The sequence below is a fragment of the Papaver somniferum genome, chromosome 2, assembly GCF_003573695.1.
Source record: "Papaver somniferum cultivar HN1 chromosome 2, ASM357369v1, whole genome shotgun sequence".
Taxonomy (NCBI): Eukaryota; Viridiplantae; Streptophyta; class Magnoliopsida; order Ranunculales; family Papaveraceae; genus Papaver; species Papaver somniferum.
In genome coordinates, this window is record NC_039359.1 from 64,436,406 (window position 1) to 64,462,600 (window position 26,195).

At 35.8% G+C, this 26,195-nt stretch overlaps 1 protein-coding gene and 1 pseudogene across 1 annotated transcript; both read left to right on the forward strand.

Annotated features, from left to right (window-relative positions):
• The first annotated feature begins 5,638 nt into the window (after window positions 1-5,638).
• On the forward strand, window positions 5,639-11,005 carry LOC113347859 (WD-40 repeat-containing protein MSI4-like). The gene is made up of 15 exons (XM_026591539.1): window positions 5,639-5,889; window positions 6,376-6,439; window positions 7,579-7,665; window positions 7,769-7,831; window positions 7,986-8,051; window positions 8,213-8,287; window positions 8,415-8,490; window positions 8,620-8,824; window positions 8,939-9,020; window positions 9,257-9,330; window positions 9,464-9,575; window positions 9,688-9,762; window positions 9,943-10,022; window positions 10,404-10,503; window positions 10,603-11,005. Exons 1-15 carry the CDS (start codon window positions 5,759-5,761, stop codon window positions 10,702-10,704), a joined length of 1,392 nt encoding a protein of 463 aa, XP_026447324.1. The 5' UTR covers window positions 5,639-5,758; the 3' UTR covers window positions 10,705-11,005.
• Window positions 11,006-20,025: 9,020 nt separating this feature from the next.
• Window positions 20,026-23,965, forward strand: LOC113351236 (annotated as a pseudogene).
• Window positions 23,966-26,195: the final 2,230 nt, after the last annotated feature.

A 26,195-nucleotide genomic window follows, 5' to 3' on the forward strand; every position in this document is an offset into this window, starting at 1 on the left:
TCGTTTTAAGAAAGTTTTTGTTTTCTTAATAAACCCTTTCCGGATCAAGGGTGAGTTGGAACGGTGTAGAAGCTAAGTTAGCTGCATCATTCTTCACGAGCATGCTTTCTAGGGAAGATGGACGTGCATTTGCCAAACTCTAAGGCCCGGATCATAGTAATCATTATGGCGCATCGGGGGAGTTACGGCCTGCGGAGAAACGCACCGAAGGCGTAATTTTACGGTCCGGTACAGTTGGTATCAGAGCAAATTCCGAGATAACTCTAGGAACTGTGCGGAATGGACTTGTCAGCGAGCATTAACTTACAAAGGAAAATATAAAGTTAGAGAGTAGGCCAACTTTTGCGCGGAAAGAGTTTGTGATTGGAACTGCCAGTTACTTTGCAATTCGAGTTGAGCTTGGCTTAGTACTGTGAGTTTGCCTGGCCTAAGTGACACACCACTTACGAGTGGATATCCGGAAGGCCGTCTGGACGGTGGGTAGAGAATGGGATTGATCATCCCCACACGTTGGCAACTGGCCAAGGTTGTGCGTTGTCAGGACCGGCTCGCATCCCACTTACGAGTGACAACTTGGATGACCGTCAGGGACGGGGGGCAACTGGAAGTTGTTTCACACAGTACTACATGTTTTTGGAATCAACCTTGTGAACTTTAGGGACTCTTGAGTGGTGGTATACTGGTATGGGACGCCCCTCAGGATACCTTGTAGAGATATCCTTTTGGCACTGGCCAATTGAGATTCTTGGTAAAGTTGTGGACTCTTTTTTAATTCCTGAGTATACGGTATAGGACGTTTTCTCAGAAGGTCTTAATTGATGTTCCATGACAAACTGAAGAAATCAGTGATTTCTGAGCATTTGGTATGAGAATTTTTCTCATGAATCCAAACCGAAGAGTTTGTCCACAATAGCTTTGGTTTGAATTTCGGGGACGAAATTATTTTAAAGGAGTGAATAATGTAACACCCCGTATTTTTAGCATGACGCGTGCTGAAAAATGCGCCATGACCTGAGATGAAACTCCATCCAAAGTTTCTGTTGCGTAGGAACAGGAACATTGTCTCTTGGCCAATGTGTTTACAATGTTCAGCCAACATGGATGCACATCGGGTAGGAAGTGTACAACCAACATGGTTGCACATCGGGTTGGCAGTGTACAACCATCTTGGCCAGACATTCAGGGAAACATGGCAACGACCATGAATAGTAAAGTAAGCACCTCAGAAATGGGACTTGGTGAATGATTTTTCCTCCCCTAATTTGAGTTCCAAAAATGTCAGTTTAACATATATAGGGAGGGGTTGTCCGTTGAAGGTGCACTTGCGAACCATGCACCAAGTAAGCTTCATAGCTTAGCCGGAATAGTGTAAATGATGCTTAGGCCTCATTTATAGCTTCATAGACTTGCCAATGAATCATGTTAATCATGGTCATGACCATGCCATGCTGAAGAATCGATAATGCAATTCTTGGATGCATTTAGATGGAACGACCTACACGGGCGAGGCCACAGTCACTATTGCTTGTCCACAGCCGTGCAATATGCGTTAGTTTATGTTGCGGTCCCTTCAGGGATGAACTACGGTCTGTGCTTGATCCCTTTAGAGTAGGGAAGGGTACGTAGGCAGCCGCAATGAGTTGCAGCATTGCCGGTCCAGCACGTTGTCGCTCATATCATCTAATTAGAGGTGATTGCGGCAGATTGGCCCCTCATATCATCTAAGCTCGGTATACCGATGCAATAGATGATTTTGGTCAAGCTTGATGAGCCTTAGTTTCATGCCAGCAAGTGGATGCTCATACTTCCTATCAAGCTACAAAGAGCAGCTATAGCCTATATGGAGGCTAAAAACCCGAGTGTCGCGATTTACCTCAAGAGAATTCTATTTCGATGGGAAATGACCCAAAGATCAAGACATGTTGATTTATAGATCCACATGGTCATCAGAATATAGTCAAATTCCATCGTTTAGGGCTTCAAAAGGCCGTTTTTGTCGTTTTAGGAAAGTTCTTGTTTTCTTAATAAACCCTTTGCGGATCAAGGGTGGGTGGGAACGGTGTAGAAGCTAAGTTAGCTGCATCATGCTCCACGAGCATTCTTGCTAGGGCAGATGGACGTGCATTTTCCAAACTCTAAGGCCCGGATCATAGTAATCATCATGGCGCATCGAGGGAGCTACGGCCTGCGGAGCAACGCTCCGAAGGCGTAATTTTCCGGTCCGTCACAATCTGGCAAAAAAAAAAGAAAAAAAATAACACAACCACGGACCAAACAACAAAACCAATATAATTAGTTTGCAGAATAAAACAACGGATTTTTTTTTAACTTTTTCTTCAAGGAGAAGGGTATCTTTCGTTATATAACTGCAAATAAAAATTGATATGACACTTGCTCACATGCTTTCATATAAAGATGCCAATTACCAAACTCATAAATAAAACAATTTTATTTTGGATATATAATAAATTTGTATCTTAAAATATATAGAACTTCTGTAGTTTTGGCATGTATTTACATATTTTTGGCAAATTAAAGCTACACAAATCACGACCTTATTTATTGTAATATTTTTTTACCAATAATATTCACTTAAATATATATTTTTAGTGCTTTTAAAGGAACAATACAATATGAAGAAAATTAGAAACAAAAACTATAGTTTTTTTTTTATAATTAAAACAGTTTAAGAATCATACAAAGTCTTGGTGGGCAGCCTAACAACAGGATAGGTCGCAACACCTTTTTGAATAGCAACACCTAGTCTATGAAAAATAAAATTACCAAAATCACTATTCGCATCATTACTAATTAGAATAATTTTCAGATGGTTAAAAAACCACAAAGTATCTTTGCCGAGTTCTCTCAAATTAGAGAAGACTAAAACACCCAGACCATAGCCATGTGAAACACATTTGTCCAAGTATTTTGTGCGTTTACGCTAAACAACACACGAAATAGCTTTACCTGGAACGAAAGATCGAATTCACCGGTGAAAGGTGAGACACCCTTGACATCCGTACAAACATCTTTCCCATTTTCCCAGTTTGGAACAAGGATATCAGCAGGACGTAAATCCTTGTCGTTATCAGACAGAAACCCAAGAGAAACCTCCTTACTTGCAGGCACACCAACTTTGTAACACATATCAACAAGTATATCACGTACAAAATCATATTGAAACTTAATTCCAACATCCGTATAACAATGAAGTGCATGGTCCCAAAATATATCCACAGGTCTGTTACAACTTGAGCAAAACCATTCTCAACAAACAGTGGGATACCAAGACGATAACATAGAACAACTCTGAACAGTCTCGGCGCGATGCATTGGTTAAGCCCACTATTGGTACGACTAATATATAGTCATGTGCGTGTTTAACCCGGTTACACTGCTACAAAAATTATAGTATTTTTGAATAAATAATTATCTCTTTGTCATATTTACAGCAAAATATTTATATTTTTGGGTTGTTGTATTTTCGGTTAGCCATCGTTATAGATTGTTTTTAATATATTTTTATATGTTTCACGCCCAACAAATAAGTTTAAACAAATATGTTATTGTTTTTATTTTTATCCTTTATTCTTCCAAAATATTTATCATTTATTCTCCCATAAACATACTTGGATTTTTATCATCAATACTCAAAATTAATATAGTCATTTTTAGATTTATTACCTTTTAAAAGATGAGAAACTTAAAGATTAAATGTTTTTTTTACCTCATAAATATGTTAAATCGATTTTTTGGGTTTTAATCATAAATTTTTGAAATTAATATAGCAGTTTTCTTTATTTTCTGGATTTTTATAGCAAACTAAATTAATAAAGTAGTTTTCTTTATTTACTTTATTTTTATAATTAGGCCGACCGAGCGTAGCGGAGGAGGACTCTATATATGGTGACTTTGTGATAATGCAAAACATGGTTTTTTTTTCAATTACACAAAAAGATTGGACTTGGTGTAACCAGTTATTTTTGGTTCAATGATGAAACGACGACGCCGCCCCTCCTCTTTATTCTAATTACTTCCTTGTGTATCATATTTTTCAAGGGCATAATAGGCAACTAAACTTTAAAATAACATTTCTAAAAATCTGTGCCTTAGAATTTTACAAAATTTATCTCGTTGGAATAGTTTTAAAAAAATCTACGCAATGAGTACAAACAACAATATCCGATTTGGAGTTTTTACGAAAAATTCGGAAGTGTTTATCATTTTAGGCACAATTTTTGAAAATTAAATGTATATCCATTATGCAAACCACCACAAAGGATACATAATACATAATACATTTTGTAGTCATATTTTGGTTTATGCATCAACTTATTTGTCCGTTGCAACTAAAAAGACAATGCACTCCTCCGTTTCAAGAAAAGTGATACTTTCACTTTAGGCACAATTTTGGAAAAGTGAATGCATAGTGATTATGCAAACCACCACAAAAAATGCATAACACATTATGGAGTCGTATTTTGATTTATGCATCGATTAGTTTTCCGTTTTAGAAAAAATGATACTTTCACGGTGTGTCAGGAAAAATGATACTTTCGCGTCGATTTCTTCGGTCGGCCGTTCCACCCTGGCATCGGTCATCTAGTAAACATGTGAAATTAATATAGTATTTAAAAAAAAAAATCGACGGTCGTGATTTTTAAAAAATCATGTAAACTCAGTGTAATTATACGTAATAATTTTAGGCTGTCCAATCAAAGATCTTTCCCATCTAACCGTTAGTCATATCAAATAATGAGGAGGGTGTGTACCAACCACCTACCCAATCTACACCACACGTTGTTGGATCAACGCATTATATTTCACGAAATTTCATCCGACGAATACGAATGGTTTTTCTTCGAGCCAATGAGAGTGCACGGTTACGCTCACCAGCCAATAAGAAGGAGGGTAAGCTCCACCAGTGCTACTTTTATTATGGAATGAGAGATGGGATTGAGCTTTTAGGTTGTTGATATACCATCTTAATTTGGGACGACCAGCTCCGTGTAAGACGATGGTCGTCTCTGCTGGAATCGAGCTTCGGCTCAATATGAGCCGGTCGGTGCAGATCGATTCAATCTGAGACGCGATGAACAAAACCTTTTATTAGTCCATCCATTATAATTGTTTTTTTTTAATATACGAAAGTCGGGCCCAGGCCCATACCCGCTTCCATATCCAACCCGCCATAACCCATATAAGATATTTTTTTCTTTTTTTAATAAACGAAATCCGCGCCCAGACCCCATCCAAACCCAGCCAATCGGACTGGTCCCACTGCTATCCAACCTGCCATAACCCATATAAATATTTAAGTCACTTGAGCGGAGACTCGATCCGCTAACCTCCTATTTGAGAATTAGGATCCTGAACTTACCCCTGATGGTTCCATTATAATCATTTATCAGTCCCATTGTAGGTGGTAAACCGACAAATCTGCTGATATGCCGATCTCATTGGACTTGCTCTTATAGAACCATATGGTCCAGAATCCAGATCTAACAACTGAGTTCCCAAAGTACGGTCCCGATTCGGTCCGATCCATTATTGCCATTATACGGAAAAAGAAGAGGGAAAAGAAAAAGTGATTGGGAGTACCGTCACCTCACTCATCAGACTTGCATTTACTCTATCTCAGACAAAACCCCACACACTTTTATTTTCTCCCCAAATTCCATTCTCTTGAGAGAGAAATCGAAAAACAAAAAAAAAAGAACCCTGAGAAAAAAACGAAAAGAGAGATTTTTGAAGAAAAATGAAGGAAAGAGGGAAAACAAACGCACAAGCAAGTGTTGATGATAGATACACACAATGGAAATCGCTTGTACCTGTTCTTTACGATTGGCTTGCAAATCATAACCTTGTCTGGCCTTCTCTTTCTTGCCGGTAAGATTCCATTTCTAGGGTTTCTTTTTCTTTCTTTCTTTAATTTACCTTTTTCTTTACTCACTTAAACCCTATTTTTCGCCATTTCTAGGGTTTTACTTTGGTTGTATTTTTCTTCTTTTACTTCATTTTTAGTGTCATCTCACGTAATCAAACATTGGGTTTCTTTCTTTTTTGTTGTTGTTGGTGGTGATGTTGAGATTTCTAGGGTTTTTTGTTTCGTTGTTGCTCAGCTGTGAATTTTTTTGCTTGTTTAGTTGTTTTTAATGGAGAAATTTATGGGTATTTTGTAACCCCTTTACTCCTTTTTAGTGTGTGATATCATGTAATCATGAATTTGGTTTACTGTGTTGTGATTGAGAATTTCTAGGGTTTATTGTTGTTGAACTGTGAAATTTGAGCCTTTTCAGTTGTTTTCTTAGGAAGAGAAGTGATGGGGGTTTTAAAAAAATTCAGTTCTTAATGTGTTGTTGTTGTTGTTTGTAGGTGGGGTCCTCAGTTAGAGCAAGCTACTTACAAGAATCGACAACGTCTTTACCTTTCTGAACAGGTATACACTCATTGTTGTTGTTGGTGGTGGTGTGGGCCGAATTCTCCTGAATCTGTTTAATTGCTAATGCATCTTGTGCTGGCTTGTTGATTGAAAGTTTGAATTTGATAAAATATGAAATGGTTTTGTTTTTGTTTTTGCTGTTTCTCAGTTTTTTTGAAGTTACTTAGTCATGCAGTAGTGGATATATGTGACTGCTAATGTAGTTCTTGTATACTCAATGCTCCAAAGTTAAATGATCAGGAAAGGGGTTTCCCCTACTAATTGCTAGTGATATGCGTCTTCGTATATATGTGTAGAGACTAGAGACTAGAGAGCTGAAGTAGTTAGCAAGAAGTGTTAGTGGAGATTTATAGGTGATAATGTAATTACTATAATTACTATCTTCTGAAGTAGGGGATTTGTGCGAAAGAGGGTTTTTCCTGTCTGCTGCTAGCTATTACGGTTTCTTACTTAATATATAAAAGATTTCAGTTAAATAAGGTGTAAGTTGTAAATGCACAAGAAGTAAAATGCAATGCTCCAAAGTAAAATGGACGGGGAAGGGGTTCCCCCTACTAGTTGATAGTTATATGTATCTTCGTGCATATATGTAGAGAGCTTAAGTTATAATTTGTCTTGTTTTTTTTTTCTGCTTTTATGTTTTTCTACTATGGATATGCTGCCTGTAATTACTTTTGGAGGCATATAGATACTTTTTCGTTAGTGGAGATTTATAGGTGATCACGTGGTTACTGAAGTAGGAGATTTGTGCGAAAAAGGGTTTTTCCTTTGTACACGTAGCTATTATGTGTTGCTTACTTTATATGTACTAGATTTCAGTTAAATAATGTGTAAGTTGTAAATGCATCTTTTCATCTTTGTTTTTGAGTTTCTTAACATGGATATGTAGCACAAGTGAGTAGCCTCAGCTACTTGGGCCCCTATACCTTAATATATGGGACACACATCTCGTAATCCATGCTTAACTTTTTATAACATGTGGTACTGACAATTCCCGGACTCTTTGAAGTATGCTTCTGTGTTCCTTTAGATATGTCAGTTAATATCATGTACTTTTATTCTATTAGTCAGGATTGAGGATTATAAACCTTGTTGAGAAATTTGTTTTGGTAAAAATTTCCCGTCTCTATTTTCAGACCGATGGTAGTGTTCCAAATACTCTAGTTATAGCTAATTGTGAAGTGGTTAAACCAAGAGTTGCAGCTGCGGAGCACATATCACAGGTAACATCTGTACCATGTACTTTTTTTTCTTCTTTTTTTGGCGTTTCGATTTGTGTAATTATTCTTATGCTTTGTGTAATGCCTTACTTTCTTGTGTTATCAGTTCAATGAGGAAGCTCGCTCCCCCTTTGTCAAGAAGTACAAAACCATTATTCATCCCGGAGAGGTTTGAAACAGTTCTCTCTATTTTTGAAACAGTCATTCTTGATTTTGAAGGGTACATGGACTTCTTTTTCTATGCTCAGTATGGTCGGTATAGAATGGAAACCAGACATTCTCAGTTTATACGCTTATCATTTTTAGTGGTGCTCACTTTTCAGGTCAACAGAATCAGGGAGCTGCCACAGAACATGAAGATTGTGGCTACACATACCGACAGTCCTGATGTAAGAAACTTCAACATTTCTGAGATAAAGGTGTTTGCCATTATTTTTAGGATACGAAGCTAACAAAGTGGTCCGGATGTTGCATCCTTTTGAGTTGCATCGGTTTTTGTGTCCATCATGTTTGAGTGACTAACTTGGCTACATGTTTGGGTTTTGACCAGGTGCTTATCTGGGATGTTGATGCTCAACCTAATCGCCATGCTGTCCTCGGGGCTTCAGAATCACGACCAGATTTGGTAAACTCGACTTCTTTTTGATGATTAATCTTTGGTTGTGTTTTAGATTCAAGAAGGCGAGACGGACATTTTGTGTAAGGATTACAAACATTACTAAGATGTCAGTGACTTTGATGGTTTTATGCAGATTCTAACTGGGCATCAAGATAATGCGGAATTTGCGCTTGATATGTGCTCAACTGAACCCTTCGTATTATCTGGAGGTTAGATATTTCAAGTCTGTGCCCTTTAAAGCTTCATAGTTCATATCGTGGTCTCCTGTACCTGATTTACTTTCTTGGAATTCGATATCATTTTTCCTTTAGATCCTTCTAATCTTAGATTTATTCCAGGCAAAGACAAGTCAGTGGTGTTGTGGAGTATTCAGGATCATATATCTGCTGCAGCAGTAGACCAAGGATCCGCAAAATCTCCAGGGTCTAAAACACCCTCTAAAGCTGCTGGTGAAAAAGCTTCTGAGAGCCCTTGTATTGGACCACGTGGGATCTACCAAGGGCATGACGACACTGTTGAAGATGTGCAGTTTTGTCCATCAAGGTGATTGACAGTTATACTTGGATATGTTTTTTACTGGCTTGCACGGTTATCAGCTCTGCATCACAGTTTCTTATGTGTTTTTCTCTGACACTTCTTCTTTCACATGTACTGTAGCACTCAAGAGTTTTGCAGTGTGGGTGATGATTCTTGCCTAATTCTTTGGGATGCTCGTACTGGCACAAGTCCAACTGTCAAGGTTAATTATCTGCTTCTTTCATTCTAACCTTTTCCTTCTCTTTTCCCCTTCTTCCACTGATATACATTCCTTTGCCTGATATTGTTAAGCAACCCATGTCTAATATAATGGTCTCACTTGCATTAGCATTAGCAACTAGCAAGACTGCCCGTCTGTTCTTGATCTTTGTGCTATAGGGGTGGAGTTTTGGTTAGCAATCTCATGATCTGGGTGTTTTCTTGGTTTTTGAGTGACAGGTTGAAAAGGCTCACAATGCCGATCTGCACTGTGTTGATTGGAATCGTCATGATGAAAACCTTATCTTGACCGGGTATGTATTTGACCTACCCTCAAAACCCCACCAGTTCTTTCTCATAAGTTCTATTTTGCAAAGCTTGGGTGACATTCTTTAAATATCATTTTCTCATAGTCAACTTATAATATTTTTTGTGCTCTTGCATCAGGTCGGCTGATAATTCGGTTCGCATGTTTGACCGTCGAAACCTCACCGCTGATGGTGTTGGAGCCCCTATATACAAATTCGAAGGACACAAAGCAGCTGTTCTTTGCGTTCAGGTTCGACATAGCAACTTTCTTTCTCTGTTACAGCACTTTCGCTATCACATGTTATAAACTACATCTATTGGGTGTCTTCAACTTTTAACTAATATTTATATTGATTTTCCAGTGGTGTCCAGATAAGGCATCAGTATTTGGCAGTGCTGCAGAGGATGGCTTTTTGAATGTTTGGGATCATGACAAGGTACGGGTATCCGTTTTTTCAGTTTTATTTGCTCGTTATCATCTAAGCTATAGGTTTTTATCAACTGCAACTGATAGTTAGTTTTCCTCTTCCAGTCTTGCTTCATATTGTTTACATTCTGTTATGCATGTCCAGTGAGTAGTGTCAAAGAAGGCATTACAGTAAGTTCTTCTGTTTCAGGTTGGTAAGAAGAAAGAACGTGTTGGAACGAGAATGCCAAATTCTCCTCCGGGCTTATTCTTCCAGCATGCTGGTCACAGGTATATAAAGACCGAACTTTTATGTAATTTTGCTTTGCTTATATTCCTTGAATCCTCTTTGATTTTTTGGACTGAATCCCTCCTGTTCCCATATTAAATCGTTCTTGTGACCAATAGTATATATATATAGAAATCAAGTTTAACCTGATAACTGGTAAGTGGAGCCAATACTATTGGTTAACTTGAGGCACACCATACTTGAGCATCTTTTACTTGTATGGTGAAGTTAAACCATCTGCATCCAAGTTATGCCTTTTCTTTTTCTTAAATTAATAAATTGTCTGCATATGTTAAGGAAATAGAGCATAGTTCTTAACTTAGTTTCACAATAAAAACATGTTTCATCTTTGTGGAACTTGATCACGTTTCTGATTCATGCAGGGATAAAGTTGTTGACTTTCACTGGAATACATCTGATCCATGGACAATTGTTAGCGTCTCTGATGACTGCGAAAGCAGTGGTGGTGGTGGGACATTGCAGGTAAACCTTTTGTGTCTTGAATCCCTAATCTTTACAGAACTCGAGGTAAGAATAATTTCATTTTCTAACCAAATTGTGGTTGACTGATGTTTGGCACAGATCTGGCGCATGAGTGATCTGATTTACAGGCCAGAGGAGGAGGTTTTGGAAGAACTTGAAAAGTTCAAGTCACACATACTTGCTTGTTCGTCGAAATCTTGAAGTATTATCTGTGTCTGTCTATGCAACTGTGAAAGCCATGAGATGCACTACCATTATCCTTTTTAGCAAAAAAACAAAGATTTTATTTTGAGAATTAGGTCTTAATCTGTAGTTATCAACTTGTGACAGTATTGTTGTTGAGACTTGTTTTTTAGAGAGAGATTTGAACTGGTGCTGTTTATCACTTTATTGTGACAGTGATGATGGTCGATTACGATTATGATCGGCTGTTGACTTAGTTTTTAGAGAAATACTTAAAATGCTTCTGTTGGTGCTGTTTATCACCTTGTTTAAACTATCACACTCAGTTGTTACCTTCAAAAAGAGATTAAGATATCTTTACTTGAGCATTCTGATGCTGTTAGTCTTGTGACCTTTCCGGATTCTGCTGGCCCTGCTCAGTGGCACCAAGCTTGCAATCCCTTATTGGATATGCGTGCCTGACTCATGTAGATCACGTTAGACTCTTTACTTGAGCAACGCGTGCCAGGCTCATTTGGCCGCTTTCTACATTAATCATCAAGTTTTTATTTGGGCCAGTTGGATCTTGATTTATTGTGATCAGTGGTTCTCTACGAACAGACGAAAAAAACTATCATAAAACCGCCACTCACAGTTTTATTTTTAATTTGTGGGTCCAGTGGGCCCAGCCCCTCTAGAGATATGCATGTGGAGGTATTGTGTGTGGTGATTTTTTAGTGTGGTTTTTCTCTCGGTCTATACAGATTTTTGTATTGCAGTGGTTCTCTATGAATCTAGAAAAAAATCCATGACTGAACCGCCACTCACATTTTTCTTAATTTGTGGGTCCAGTGGGCCCAGCCCCTCGGTCTATACAGACTTTTTGTATTGCGATTTGTGAGAGGTAAGGTCAGATCTTGGTCTTTTGGATATTTGGATGAAACAACATAATGTCCTTTGGTTTTTCAAATTGTTTTCTATTTTCAGGACTCTACAGTATAGGGATGCTAAAAGTATTTTAGTTCCATACTTAAAACTGTGAGGAGAAGGATTAACTTTACCAAAAGGTAGCGAAGATGAGAAATTCAAATGAGTTTAAAAATGTCATCCATTTTCAGAAGAGTTTCTTTGACAAACTTGTCAACCCAGAGATCATCATCATCACCTCCTCCTCACGCACACAATGAGAAATCGATCATTTCTACTCTTATCTTGCTCAAAATTTTTGGTCTCTTGATTCTCAGAAAACAATGCTGTGCAAAACTTGTGTCTTTCTATGTTCTGAAAAAATTGGTTTTATAGCCATGTAATTAAATGCCAATTAATGAGAGAGTATTTTGGTTTTAATTGTTACCACAAAAAGTATTTTAACAGTCAGAAAATGTTCACAAAAACATTACCAAAATCAAGTCTAATTAATCACGTAATCAAAGGAAATATAAGTTTAAGAAATCTTTTCAAAAACTAACAAAAATACAGTTTCGAAAATCAAGAGAGCTCCCAAAACCCCGCTCCAGCACTAATGCTATATATATATATATATATATGCACAATCAGTAGGGGGAGGGCAAGGCCCGAAAGGCTTAACCATTGGGCATAGCTCGAATTATTGATATAAATGTACAAAATAAATCTGTTAAAAACATATATCTCAATAAATAGTGATAGTTCCTGCAAGATACAAAACATGTTCATTGACAATACTAAAGGAGATGTGATGATATGGATGCCAGTCAAAGTTGGGAGGTTTTCTTTACAGAGCACTAACAACAAATTCTGTAACAATGATAATGGTGTTACCTCTAATAGTTCTGACATTCCTAATAAAGTTTGGAAATTTCTTATTGCAAACTCAAAATAGCTCATGGAGAAAAATTATTTATTTGGATATGCTTAAATGACATTATCCCAACACCTAACTATATGCAGACACTATTTTTGCAACGGAGATATGATATCGGTTGTGGTATTTGTGGGAACTGAAGAAACCCTTGAACATATACCTTTAGAATGTTTTCACTCAAGAGCAGTTTGGAGGAAGATTAATATAAATATTGATGCAATTATAATCGCTGCACTTTTATTATTGGATCACCTCCTGGTTTAATAACTCCACTGCGGTCGAAGATGATGAAACGTTCAGTTGAAGATGATGAATATTTCTGAAAAAGAGGGGGTACCAAGTACACCATCAAATTTTAAGTCAGAAACCTGTAGGGACAAACTCGTCACGATCAAGATAAACCAATACGTAAAGATCACATGTTAGATAATCAGTTATCGGATCTTAATAATCACGAGAAAGATGATGATTTTTCATAATCATCCAAATGTTTTATCCTTATTTTCTATCCTTGTTAATGGATAAACTTTTGCTTTTGATTATATATGATTTGAAAAAATAGTCAGACATCTGCTTGGCTCCAATCCTGACTATCCCGAGGCTTTGAACTTAATCTCCAGATTTGATGGGTTCGACTGGTAACCTTTCTTTTTAAAATAAAGGAATATCTTACTGGTTGGTGTGAATTTTTGGTATGTAGTTTTTCTATGCTGAACTTTTGTAGTACTTCTAGTATATACGACTTCGTAAAGATACAAATATAATAAGAAAACAAGTTGTTTAGACGTAAAGATGCAATTTATACAACCGAATGATTTAATGGTTTTTTCAATTTTCTTTTTTAGCATTCAAACCTTCCATGAAGAAAAGTGAAAGAGAGTAACTAGTTTATTTCGACTAGAAACTTTGTATAATTGTTTTTGTGTTTCTCCGTTTATAGAAGGAGGTACATGATTATGCAAGAAAAACTTGAACTGCTATTTTGTCTGCTTAATACAAATACAGTTTTGTTCAGTCATTTATTTGAATTATATATGCTCATTGTTTCATTTTTTTTTAATTTCCATTAGATACACTACTTATTTTTTAAGTCTTGTGAATTTTTTTGATGAGACCGCAATCGACCACCATTTTAAAAAGAATGTGCTACATTTTTCCGGGATGTTTTTAAGGAAAAACTATAATTAGTTATTGAATGCTTGTTTTAATAGATGATAATGTGTTTGTTGGATGTAAAAATGTGTTGTGATGGTTAATGAAAAAAATTGCAAACTCAAATTGATGGTTAAACAAGTTTTCTGTAACTTTTGTTGGATTCAGAAAATGTACAACTGTCTTTTATGTTATGGACCATCTTGTTTATAGAAAGGAGTCACCAAGACATTAATCCATTCAGTCCGGAAGATGGTGTTTTTATAACTCAATATCCTCATAGGCATCCAAAATACTACTTGTTAAAAAATAACTTCATAGAATATGTGTCTCACGGCAAATCCCAAGAAGTAATAGAGAGTAAATATTAACGGGCTTACCATCACTCTTTCTAATGTCTTTGTGCCTAGGAAGCATGATGGGAACTCCTTATTCCCGAAAGAAAGTTTTGGATTCACGAATCTGGAATCCGGTTGCTGAAAACAAACAAACAACGTATCAATGACTAAAAGGAAAGACACCAAAAAATAAATTAATAAAAACATATATAAAAAATGATTACGGAAGCATGCAAAGTTATAAGAACATACGAAGGTATCATGAAATGACAAAGTCTCATCATTATATTCATGCATTTCCTTCTCATAGTAAATTAAACCTTTATTATACTCCATCTGAAAACCAAAAATAAATATGCATATCGGTATTTATTGTCAATCATATTACAAAAGAATCATAACCTCAAAAACTCAAGGTCATAGGCCAAAAGCAACAAACAGTGACAAAGATTCAAACAAAATACACTATACTTGTTTAATATTATCCATAATTACAAAAATAATTATACTATATCTGTAATAATTATATAATTACAAAAATACACTATATTTGTTTAGTGTGATGTTATTTTAAACGAAAAAGGATTTTACAATTATCCATAATTACACGTCATAAATTGACAACTTCAATAAATCTTAACATACGAATGCTCTAGCATGCATCGTATTGGAGATAGATTTGTACATGAAACGTAGTGACAATAATTTGTAAGTTAAGTTCCTTAAACTGCATTTTTTTTTATTATCACGTAGAGGGTTGCATATAATCATACTTTTCTTTAAAAACTTGTATGTTAAGATCATACAGGTCTTCTTGATCATCATGCACGTATCAAAGATTTGACTTTGATTTGTTTTCAACAAAAACGCATTTGAGATTTTGGATGCTATCTAAAATTCCATAAAGATAATTCATAAGTAATAGTTTATGGATTAACATTTTCTTGTAAGTATCATGTAGAAGGTTACATAAACCTATATAAATTTACTGTTGAGGAATTATATGTAGATTCAAATATCATAGTTTTTTACTTTTGACTACCACTTACCACTTATTAAAAGATTGATTTTTATTTGGTTTGGATAAACGATTGTGTATGAATTACATCCACTACTTCTTTAGATTACTTAATAGGCTCAAACATAGTAGGCATGATTAATCGAACGACACATTAAGTTCAAAAAATAATAATACTGAGTAGGATATATCGGTGCAAATTTATTGTACATATAATGAAGTTAAATCTAGCGGTAATGAGATTTTAAATTCATAATGTATTGGATAATACAAAAAAATTATTGGAAATCTGGTAAGAATCAAGGATAAAAATAATAAAAATTGTATACTTATATATAGTCGAAACTTTATGACTGGGACAATACTAACCACCGTAATATAAAAAAACTACTGAATTATAAATATGTGCGTGAGTGTTTAACATATAAGACGATTTAAAAGGAATTAGCTTTTTGGTTAAGCACATTTTTGGATGAATAAAGTTTCAAGAAGCACCAGTTTAAAGTCCATTCCCATAACCATCTTCCTGGAATTAGTAACCTATAACTGAAACTAAAACACTACATACATTTGGTTAAATATAATGAAAAAGAAACTCGAAAAACAGTAGTTAGAACTCCAGACTACAATGGTTTTTGTCAATAAGAAAAGAGACATGAGCACAACGGGATAACATCCTTATCTAAGCTAAGATGCTCAAAAAACAAAAAAGAAAAAAAAAATTGTACACACTTTAAGAAGAATCAGCTATCTGGTTAAGCACATTTTTGGATGAATAAAGTTTCAAGAACAACCAGTTAAAAGTCCATTCCCCCAACCATCTTCCTAGCATTAATCTAAACCTTCATCCCCAACCATTTTTATAACATTAATCTAAACCTCTCAAAAAGTCACATGTTGAAAGAGTCCTAAGTTCAAAACACAAGCAAACATTTACAACACATAAGGAATTCAGAAATTGATATACATTATCACCCAAGGTATTTACTCGATATGAGACTACCGGGAACTGATTTCTAAAGGCGCAATTTTCATGGCGAGTCCATGTAGCAATTCGATCATATCTGAAATTGTTCACACAAATTAAAATACAAGTTTAATCATCAAAGAATAATATGGAAGAAAAAAATATGAAAAAATGACTCTAATACAACTTTTGGTGGGTAGTGTTATACTTGAGAACTTGAGCTTGTAGTTATATATCTTTCACTATTTGATCGAACTTGAGACAAAGTTAAGTTTGATAAACAAAAAATAATAGGGAAAAAAAACTTGAAAGCTATAAAGAAGACACAATTGATCAATACTTCGAGACTCTGGAGTGTAGCTTTTTCACTTCCGCAAAAATTTCAACAAGAACTTCTGCAGGCTCATTTTCCTCCCCCACTTCCATATCTGAACACAAGAAAATTCAGTTTAAAAAAACAACAAAAAAATAAAATATAATTCAAATCAAACTCTAAATAGAACAATATAATCATATCATCTAAGAAGGAACAAATTGAAAACATCAAAATTGATAAGAAAATTAAATTTGAAAAAAAAGAAGAAGCAATAACCATATAGTTTTTTAGCAACTAGGATACACAATTAAACTTGAAATACAACAAGAAACTTAGCACATAATCCACAAAAGAAGATCAAAACTATCTAGATAGAATTTACCCTAAAGAAACTTCGGAAAAAGAAAATTCAAGATTTTCTTTACCTTACCGGAAATAATCATGAAAATGCAGATAAGAATTCAACTCAAAACCCATCAATAGATAACATATATCGAAGCATAAACTTCAAAAACCAAAGAATCAACTTCAATGACACTTTTTGTAAACCCTAGTTCTTAAACATACCTACTGTTATTGAGGTGATGAAGAACACATGAAGAAATCTAATTATTGACTTGATACTCTTTTAAGTTTTAGTAATCTACAACCAGACTAGTGATTTCTAATACTAGAGGTGGAAAGATTGATAAGTGCATAATTCATATGATTTTAGTGTTCATTCCATACTTGTTTTAGCTATTATTTTTGCATGTATTCTTGATATCACTCTTCTTTTCTCTTATTTGTCTCTATTTAGTGAATCATCCAAAAAGGATCTACAAAGTTATAAAGTTATCTAAAAAGAGAAGTATTCCAGGTATCCAAGTGCCCAAGTCGAAGAGAAGTGGAAGAAGTGTGACAAAACGTAGCAAAGATGCTCAAAATCAAGAGGCGGGCCGGCCAAATACCAATATTAACTAATTCAAACTCAGGATTTCTAAGCGCCATCTTGGATATGATTCAATTAAAAAGAGAACGCAAAAAGAATGAGATCATTCTGACTTCGAATGAAGAAATTATGGGCAAAACAAGTTTATCGAATACCGAAGACAAGAGGATACACATACTGGGTACATGTTGGTAACTCTGCTTTTTTGGTGAACAAAAAGAGTATGCATACTTGGTACGCATACTAAAGTCACTTGATTTTATTTTAAAAGACGATATGTATACCTGATATGTGTACCATGAAGGCTAAAATTCATGAACTATCTTTTAGGCTTTTCTTTCATATATTAGGGTCGGGTTCCTTAACCGACTTAGATACTCGAAGTCCAAGCAATATAAACCTATATAAATACTTACTAGACCATCTAGAGAGAGAGAGGTCGAAATTGTAATTCTTAATGAGGAGAAACAACACACGAAGCGAAAGCTAGGGAGCGGTTCCTCTTTCGTAACAATATCTCTTTACTTTTCTTATATGTGTACCATGGATGTAGAAACATCCATGAGTATCTAAACACCTATTCATTGAGAATGAATTCTAAGTTGTAAAGAATATTTGAGTTATTATATTAATCTACTTTGAAGTTCTTCAAATGATTATCACTTGTTTATACTATAACAAATATTTATGATTGATTGATAGATCGTTTAGGTGGCCAACTAAATTTGGTTTGTTGTTTTAATCTAATGCTAGAATTGAGTTAGGAGATAAGTAATCGTCGAATAACTTTTGCACAATTAGAGAACATGAAACCTTGCAGAGGGATTCCGTGGAGCGATTGTGTGTGTAAATAACACTAAAAAGTAGACCTTGAGTTAAGAGTCTAACTAGTTGGATCAACCTATAAATTCCTAAAAGATAAATCATTCCACCAAATTACACCTTGAATGCGAAACTCAGGCGCTAGCAATAGCATGGTAGTCGTTGGAAAATTAGATGGCGATGTTATACATTTCGGAATACACTCACTTTTGGTGAAAACATAGAAATTTGTAAGAAGAACATATCCCCAAAATATTAATTTCAAATTTGTAACAGTTTAATTTTTATTCACAAAAATGACATCCAATATGTAAGACAGTGAGAGAATAAAAGTGTGAGAAGATCCTCTCTCTAGTTTAATTTAATTATTTTATAATTTGACTTTCACACATTTAGCACTAAAAACTCAATTAAGATACAAAATAAAGAGAGGTTGGCCTTCGACTTGCATGCATGTTATATGAGTTTGCCCCCACTTGAATAAAGATCTGGCTTGGTCACTGCCTCAAGAATTAACGTTTTGACCTCAAAAAGGTGAAAGTTAGATAGTGAACATAATTCAGAAAGGATTTCAAAAAGCAAAAAAAGAATTAACTTTTTACAGTTTCTTGCTTCTGTTTTATTTCTGGAACTGACGTCCGCTTGTGGTATCTAGGGAATTTGGATACCAGAAACATAAGTTTTTCTGATTTTTCTAGAAGCAGAAATCAGAATCAAATCTATTTTGTGAGCTAGCGCGTTTGAATGCACATTTAGAAATAGCTTTTTCGATTTTTAGAAGACAACAAACAAAAAGTTTGGATGTATAATTTTAAAACGATTTTTAGAAGCAGTAAAATCAACTTTTTGTAAAATGTTTTTGCCTCTTATTTCTGTTTCCGGCAATTTGTTAATTTCTAGAATCCGTTTTGAATTTTTCCATCCAAATTGACTTCTTAAAATCAAAAAGTCACTTCCACGTGCACATCATAAAGTCAAAAAATTACTTCCGGATGCACATTTTGTTAAACACTTTTTTATTTATGGAAGTCACTCCGAAATTAACTTTTGAATGGGTATAAGCACCCTCATTTATTTCCTCGAAAGTCTACATTTTTAAGCTCCTGCTGCTTTTCTCTTCGTAAGCTCCTAAAAATGAATTCCCGAAATCAAAATCATCCCCACAAATTTCAAAACCCCTTTTCAATCTCTTGACTCCAATCCTCCAGTCTCATCTCATTCATTTCAATCCTAATACTGATTCTATCAGAAACCTATCAACAACCCTGTTTTGATTTCCCCAAATAATCTAGGTCACTACTGTTTTACCATAGTTTCCCATTTGAGTATTTCTTAAAATTCTATAACACATATTAAGATGCGTGTTGCACAGCGGCGGAGGTGAGACTGTGAGTGAAGATGAAAAGACGAAAAAAAGCCAAGGAAGCGGCTGAGACGACAAGCTTAAGGTTTTGGTAAGACTATTGAGTTCTGTGTAAGAGGGAATTTTCTTTCATTTTGATTTCAATGGTATTAATCTGATTTACATTGTTCCTCTTGTTTTTAGTGTTGGTATATGGGTCTGAATAATTCCATGTTTTGATTATTTTTTTTAGTGGAAATATATGCATAAGCTTGTTATTGGATACCTTAGTCAATAACATTTACGAACTTGTTATGTTTTGCTAGAAATGAAAATTTAGTATGACAATTGAAATTTAGGTTGAAAAACATCAGGTTGAAATTTAGGTGACTGGTATGCAATTACCAATAGTGATTACTGTAAATGCTATCTGGTAGGTGATTTGTGCGAATAGGGTTTTTCCTTGCTACTGTTAGCTATTATGTGTTGCTTACCAAATATGTATAAAGAATTTGTTGAGTAAAGTGTAAGTTGTGATTGTATCCTTTCGTCTTTGTTTTTAAGTTTCTTAACATGGGTAAGTAGGACATTCTACTCTGCCCTATACCTTATTAATTATTATATGAATGCCATGGGGAATCTTGTAATCCATGCTAAACTGTTTTTTTTTTTAAATAATATGTGGTAGTGGGAATTCCCGGACACTTTGAGGTCTATTTTCTGTATTTCTTTGGATCTGTCATTATATTATGTACTTCTATTTTGTTAGCCACGATTGATAGTTTTAAGCCTTGTTGAAGATTTGTCTTGGTAAATTCCCCCCTTCTCCCTTTTCAGACTGATGGTACTGGTCCAAATACTTTACTTATAGCTAATTGTGAAGTGGTAAAACCAACAGTTGCAGCTACAGAGCGCATATCACAGGTAACTATACCATTTACTTATGCTATGGATTCTCTGACATTTCAGTTTGCCACGATTATTCTGATGGTTTGTGTAAAATGCCTTACTTTCTTGTGTTGTCAGTTCAATGAGGAAACAGGTTCCCCATTGTCAAAAAGTACTCCTACAAAACCATTATTCATCCCGGAGAGGTTTGAAACAATTCTGTCTTTTTTTTTTTGAAGGGTATACTTTCTATGCTCGATGTGGCTGGTATATGTGCTTATCGTCTTTAGCGGTGACACACTTGTCAGGTCAACAAAATCGGGGAGCTGCCACAAAACATGAAGATTGTTGTTTTAGACCGTCCCAATGTAAGAAACTATGCAACTCTGAGATAAAGATATTTGCCATTAGTTTCTAAGATCACCAAGCTAGCAAAGTGGTTTGGATGTTCCATCCTTTTGAGTTTTCATTGGTTATTATGTCTATCATGTTTGAGTGACTAACTCGGGTAAGTGTTTGGGTTATGACCAGGTGCTTATCTGGGACATTGATGCTCAACCTGATTGCAACACTGTCCTTGGGGCTTTAGAATCATCTCAGATTTGGTAAACTCGACTTCTTTTTCTTTTATGATTTTCTTAATTTTTGGTAGTGTTTTAGTTCCACGAAGGCATGATGTATATATATTGTGTAAGATTACAATCATCACTAGGATGTCAGTGACTTAGATGGTTTTATGCCACTTACTACTTTCTTTTTTTACAGTCAAATGCTTTTTGGAGCATGTAATTGTAAATTGTATTTAACTTCAGAGTTCACCATCTTGCAGATACTAACTGCATCAGGATAATGCGGAATTTGCACTTGATATGTGCCCAACTGAGCCCATCGTATTATCTGGAGGTTAGATACTTCAAGTATGTGCCTGAAATCTGATTATTATTTTTTTTTATCTTTTTATTGAAATGTATTCTGAAACCTTGACTGATGGAGGCATGATAGTGCAATATCTTCCGACTCATGACATTTTTGAGCACTGTGCTGCAAAGCGTTCCAATAATGAGTTTTATGATTTCCCTCGAGGATGCAGAGTTTTTGTCTATTGATTGTTTTAGTTGTTTTGGACCTGAATTTGGAAACTGTCTAGATGTTGGATCAGGAGATGTGGTATTTTTTTTCCCAAACATCATAATGCACTAGAATTGTAGATAGTTAATTATTTTCAGGAAGTTCAAACTTCAAAACTTTATGGTTCATATCGAGGTCACCTGAACCTGATTTACTTTCTTGGAATTTGGTACCAATTTTCCTTTAGATCTTCTAATCCTACATTTATATCACGCCAGGCAAAGACAAGTCGGTGGTTTTGTGGAGTATTCAGGATCATATATCTGCCGCAGCTGTAGACCAAGGATCCGGTGAAAAAGCTTCCGAGAGTCTTGTAATTGATCATGTTAAAGTTGTGGGCCGACACTGTTAAAGATGTGTGCAGTTTTGTCCATCAAGGTGATTGACAGTTATACTTGGATATGTTGTCTAACGGTTTGCATGGTAATGCTCTCCGTATCATTTCGTGATTGTCTTTTTCTCTGACACATTTTCTTTTAATTGTTATGTAGTACTTAAGAGTTCTACAGTGTAGGTGATGATTCTTGCCTTTTTTCGTACCGGCACAAGTCCAACTGTCAAGGTTAATTCTTTACTTCTTTCATTCTAACTTGCTCCTTCTCTCTTCCCCTTCTTCTGCTGCTGTACATTCCTCTGTCTGATATTGATAAGCAACCCATGTCTAATATAATGGTTTTACCTGCGCATTAACAACTAGCAAGATTGCTCGTCTGTTCTTGATGTGATGTTTTGGTTTGTAATCTCATGATCTGTGTGTTTTACTTTGTTTTTGAGTCAGCAGGTTGAAAAGGCTCACAATGCTGATCTACACTGTGTCGATTGGAATTGCCATAATGTAAACCTTATTTTGACCGGGTATGTAGTTGACCTACCTGCCTTATCTTGCAAAAAAAGGTGTTATGATCATATGTTCTATTTTAGGGAAGCTTGGGTGACATTCTTTCTCATAGTCATAGATAAGAGTTGATGATGAATCTGAAGTAATCTTTTGTGCTATCACATCAGGCTGCATGTTTGTCCTCCGAAATCTCACCGCTGATGGAGTTGGAACCCCTATATACAAATTTGATGGACACAAAGCAGCTGTTCTTTGCGTTTAGGTTCGTCGTAGTTACTTTCTTTTTTCTCTGTTACAGCATTTTTTCCTTTCACGTGTTATTAAAGTACATCTATTAACTAATATTTATGTTCATTTTCCAGTGGTGTCCAGATAAGGCCTCAGTATATGGCAGTGCTGCAGAGGATGGCATTTTGAATGTCTGGGATCATGAGAAGGTATGGGTAACCGTTATTGCAGTTTTATGTGCTCATAATCATCTAAGGTACGGGTAAGATCTGTGTAAACCACTCCGCCTTTCTATTGTAGTGTTGTATCAAATAAGTAATAGAAACAGATTATGATTTGACAGAAGTACTAAAAATGAAAAGTTAGCCTACCTGGGTCAGTCAGTGCTATTAGTTAACTTGAGGCACACCATACTTGAGCATTAAAGTTACTGCCTTTTTTCTTGAATTGTCTGCATATGTTGTGGCAGTAGAGCATAGTTCTTAATATAGAGTAGTTTTACAATAATAAAACACGTTTCACTTTTGTGGAACTTGATCACGTTTCTGATTCATGCAGGGATAAAGTTGTTGACTTTCACTGGAATACATCTGATCCATGGACAATTGTTAGCGTCTCTGATGATTGCGAAAGCAGTGGTGGTGGTGGGACTTTGCAGGTAAACCTTTTGTGTCCTGAATGCCGAATGTACATACTTCCAAGTGTTAGACAGAACTTGAGGTTTATCTATTGAGAGTAATATCATTTATAACCGAATTCTGGTTGACTGATGTTTGGCACAGATATGGCGCATGAGCGATCTGATTTACAGGCCAGAGGAGGAGGTTCTGGAAGAACTTGAAAAGTTCAAGTCACACATACTTGCTTGTTCGTCGAAATCTTGAAGTATTATCAGTGTCTGTGTATGAAACCGTGAAAGCCATGAGATGCACTCATAACTTTATCCTCTTCAGCAAGAAAACAAAGATTTTATTATGAAAAGTAGGTCTAAGTCCGTAGTTATGAACTTGTGACCCTGATGGTGATTATTGTGTTTTGCGTTCGACTTAAGTTTTTAGAGAGATTTGAAATACTTCAGTTGGTGTTGTTCGTATCACCTTCTTTTTCAACCATCACACTTGTTGGAAGCCTTTAAAATGAGACTTTAGCTTTCTTTTCACTATCATTCAGATTTTGTTGCCACCATCAATGATATCCCGTATTCAAGAATGTAACAGGGATTGCGCAAGACTATGGAGTGATTATTTGTCATTAATCACAACCTAATTCAGCTGGATGCGGTTAGTCAGTTTGTACAGACTTGCATCCAATTGTTGTTTGAGGTGCGACCGGTCTAAAAGTTCGTGGCTGCTAATGGGAGACCGGAATTAGCAGGGGTAATGTTTGAGTGATCCGATGGCCAGGATCGGATATAACTTTTTTGTCGCGTATGAAACGGTATAAAGTTCTGTTTGTTATAACAAAATAAATGGGAGTAGTTTTAACTGTCCTTCGGTTTTTCAAATTGTTTGCTTTTCTTGTCTTTTGGATGGAATTGTCCAAAATTTTCAAATTATTTTGTTATTGTGCAAATTCTTACAGAATAAGCTTTATTCTTTGACCAATTAGATGGTGAAATGAAACTTTTCCATACTTTTACTTGTAAATTCATCCTTTTCTGCATAGGTTAGAAACCGTTAACACTTGTTCTTTAACATATGTCAATGCTGATAGAGATGATTCAAGCCACGATTTTGGTCGGCATGGATGATAGGAAAAGCTTAATTAGAATGCAATGCTATTAGCCATATATTTGATTAATGTGAGCCCTCCAGTTTCCCATTAGTTCTGTATCAAATACTAGCTGTGCCAGAAGAATTTTTGATGCCTTGCTTCTATTTGGGGAGATTTTCACTTGTTCTGTCAGAATTAAGATCGTAGGAAAGAAGCAACACACACTTAGAATCTGATCCAAACACGCACACATACTTAGAGGCTATATATGGGGATTCTCGGTCTGTTCGTGCTTGAGTTTGAAATGTAAATCATTTAGTCCTTGTACGTTGTCCACCTGAGTTGTTCCGATGGCTGTGTCCAACACCCCATACCGGGCCTGTATAGTCTAGGGACACCCCATACAAATTTTAGATTACAACACTTGTAGGTGTGCCAGTACCATTGTTACATAGATCCCAGTCAAGGTCTTCCAAACTACTATACAGAACATGTATGGTCTGGCTTCAGAGGTACCGACAAATGTTTGTGATTGACTGATTTCTTTAGTGACAGGTGTACATGACTGCTTCGCTATTTCAAGCAATTGTTTTGCTTAGTAGTCATTATGCTTTTGCTATTGTGTTAGATGGTTGTTTAATTGTGAACTGTACCAATTAAAATGTTGTAGAAGTTATTATCATTCTGCTTCCAGGACAAAAATGATCGAGCTAATTTGTACTTTCATTCTTCCTATTTAGAATTGATAGCAACTCCTATTCTTTTGAGTGCAGCTTGAGTTGTGCAAACAACGTGCCTCGCTGCTTGGAATGTGGAGGAATCCTGAAAAAGAGGGGTTGGTTAGGATGTTTCTCAGGTGCATGAAGTCTCCAGGAGGTTTGAAAAGAATGCTTGATACATTTTTTAGTGTACGTCGACTGCAGGCATCTCTCATGCGGGTTTCGGAGCTTAAGGTGTGTTTCCAGCACTTGCTCATTTGTTGGCTTAATTGTTCCAACTTCTTCTTTATTTGCATGACTGGGCTTTCTATCTGCTGGCTTTCAAATTCCAGAAAAATTACTGCAGGTTGCCATGGAAGAATCTCAAAAAGTGAAAGCAAAACTGGTTCTCATGGATCAAGATATTGATGTAATTACCGTTTCTTTATTCACTTTCAAGGCATAAATTCTAGTCATTTATTCACTTTCAGGTTCTCAGTAAACAGTTTGGCTCAATATCTATTAATCAAAATATCAACTATCGGAGGCTCAATGATATGAACCACATTGACACGTTAAAGAAATGGTTCATGCTACGATTTTTCCCGGAGATAACGCCCCGATCAAATATGGAAGGCATACGGCGTTGGTTCTATCTAATTTTCCCAGAGCATGTAAGTGTCCCTGACATCTCCAGTCCACACTAGGCTATGCTTATTTTGAATATTTTCTTTTGGAAAGTTGCCTTTGGAATCGAGTTGTCTATAAGCATCATCGACTGACTGACAACTTTTTTGAATTCTGTCATGAGGAACTTTGAATGTACTTAGCTTCGTCGATCCAGATACCGAAGTTTAACTTGACCCTTCGTGTATGTTGATCTCCTTTGTGGTTCACAGCATAGGGTGATATTTATAGAGAGAGACATATTTATGTTTATAAAGCTTAGAAGGCTGGAAGACAAGGTTATTGTTGCAGTGGTTGGGCTCGGTCACATGAATGGAATCGAGATATTGTGGAAATATGCAGAGGATTTCGGTGATGATTAGCTTCCTTCTGCGGCATCAGAAAATGGCGATCCGCAGGCACCTTAGCGGCACCATTCTGGGATTTGCTATTTGTTGCATTAGATGTGAACCTCCTTTTCATGATGATTTTCTCTGGGAAGCATCTTCAGTTTATGTTGGTGACTACTGGTAGATTTTAAAGGAATTAATCAAAATTGCATTTGACATTTGGAATTTTCTTAATTTGTGAAATGAGTTTGTAGCAATTGGCATGCATTAATGTGGTATTGATTGGATTGTG

Coding starts and splice junctions, on each gene's coding strand:
- LOC113347859 (XM_026591539.1), top strand. CDS start 5,759: ATGAAGGAAAGAGGGAAAACAAACGCACAAGCAAGTGTTGATGATAGA. Junction 9,021..9,256: donor GCACAAGTCCAACTGTCAAG/GTTAATTATCTG, acceptor TTTGAGTGACAG/GTTGAAAAGGCTCACAATGC. Junction 10,504..10,602: donor GTGGTGGTGGGACATTGCAG/GTAAACCTTTTG, acceptor TGTTTGGCACAG/ATCTGGCGCATGAGTGATCT.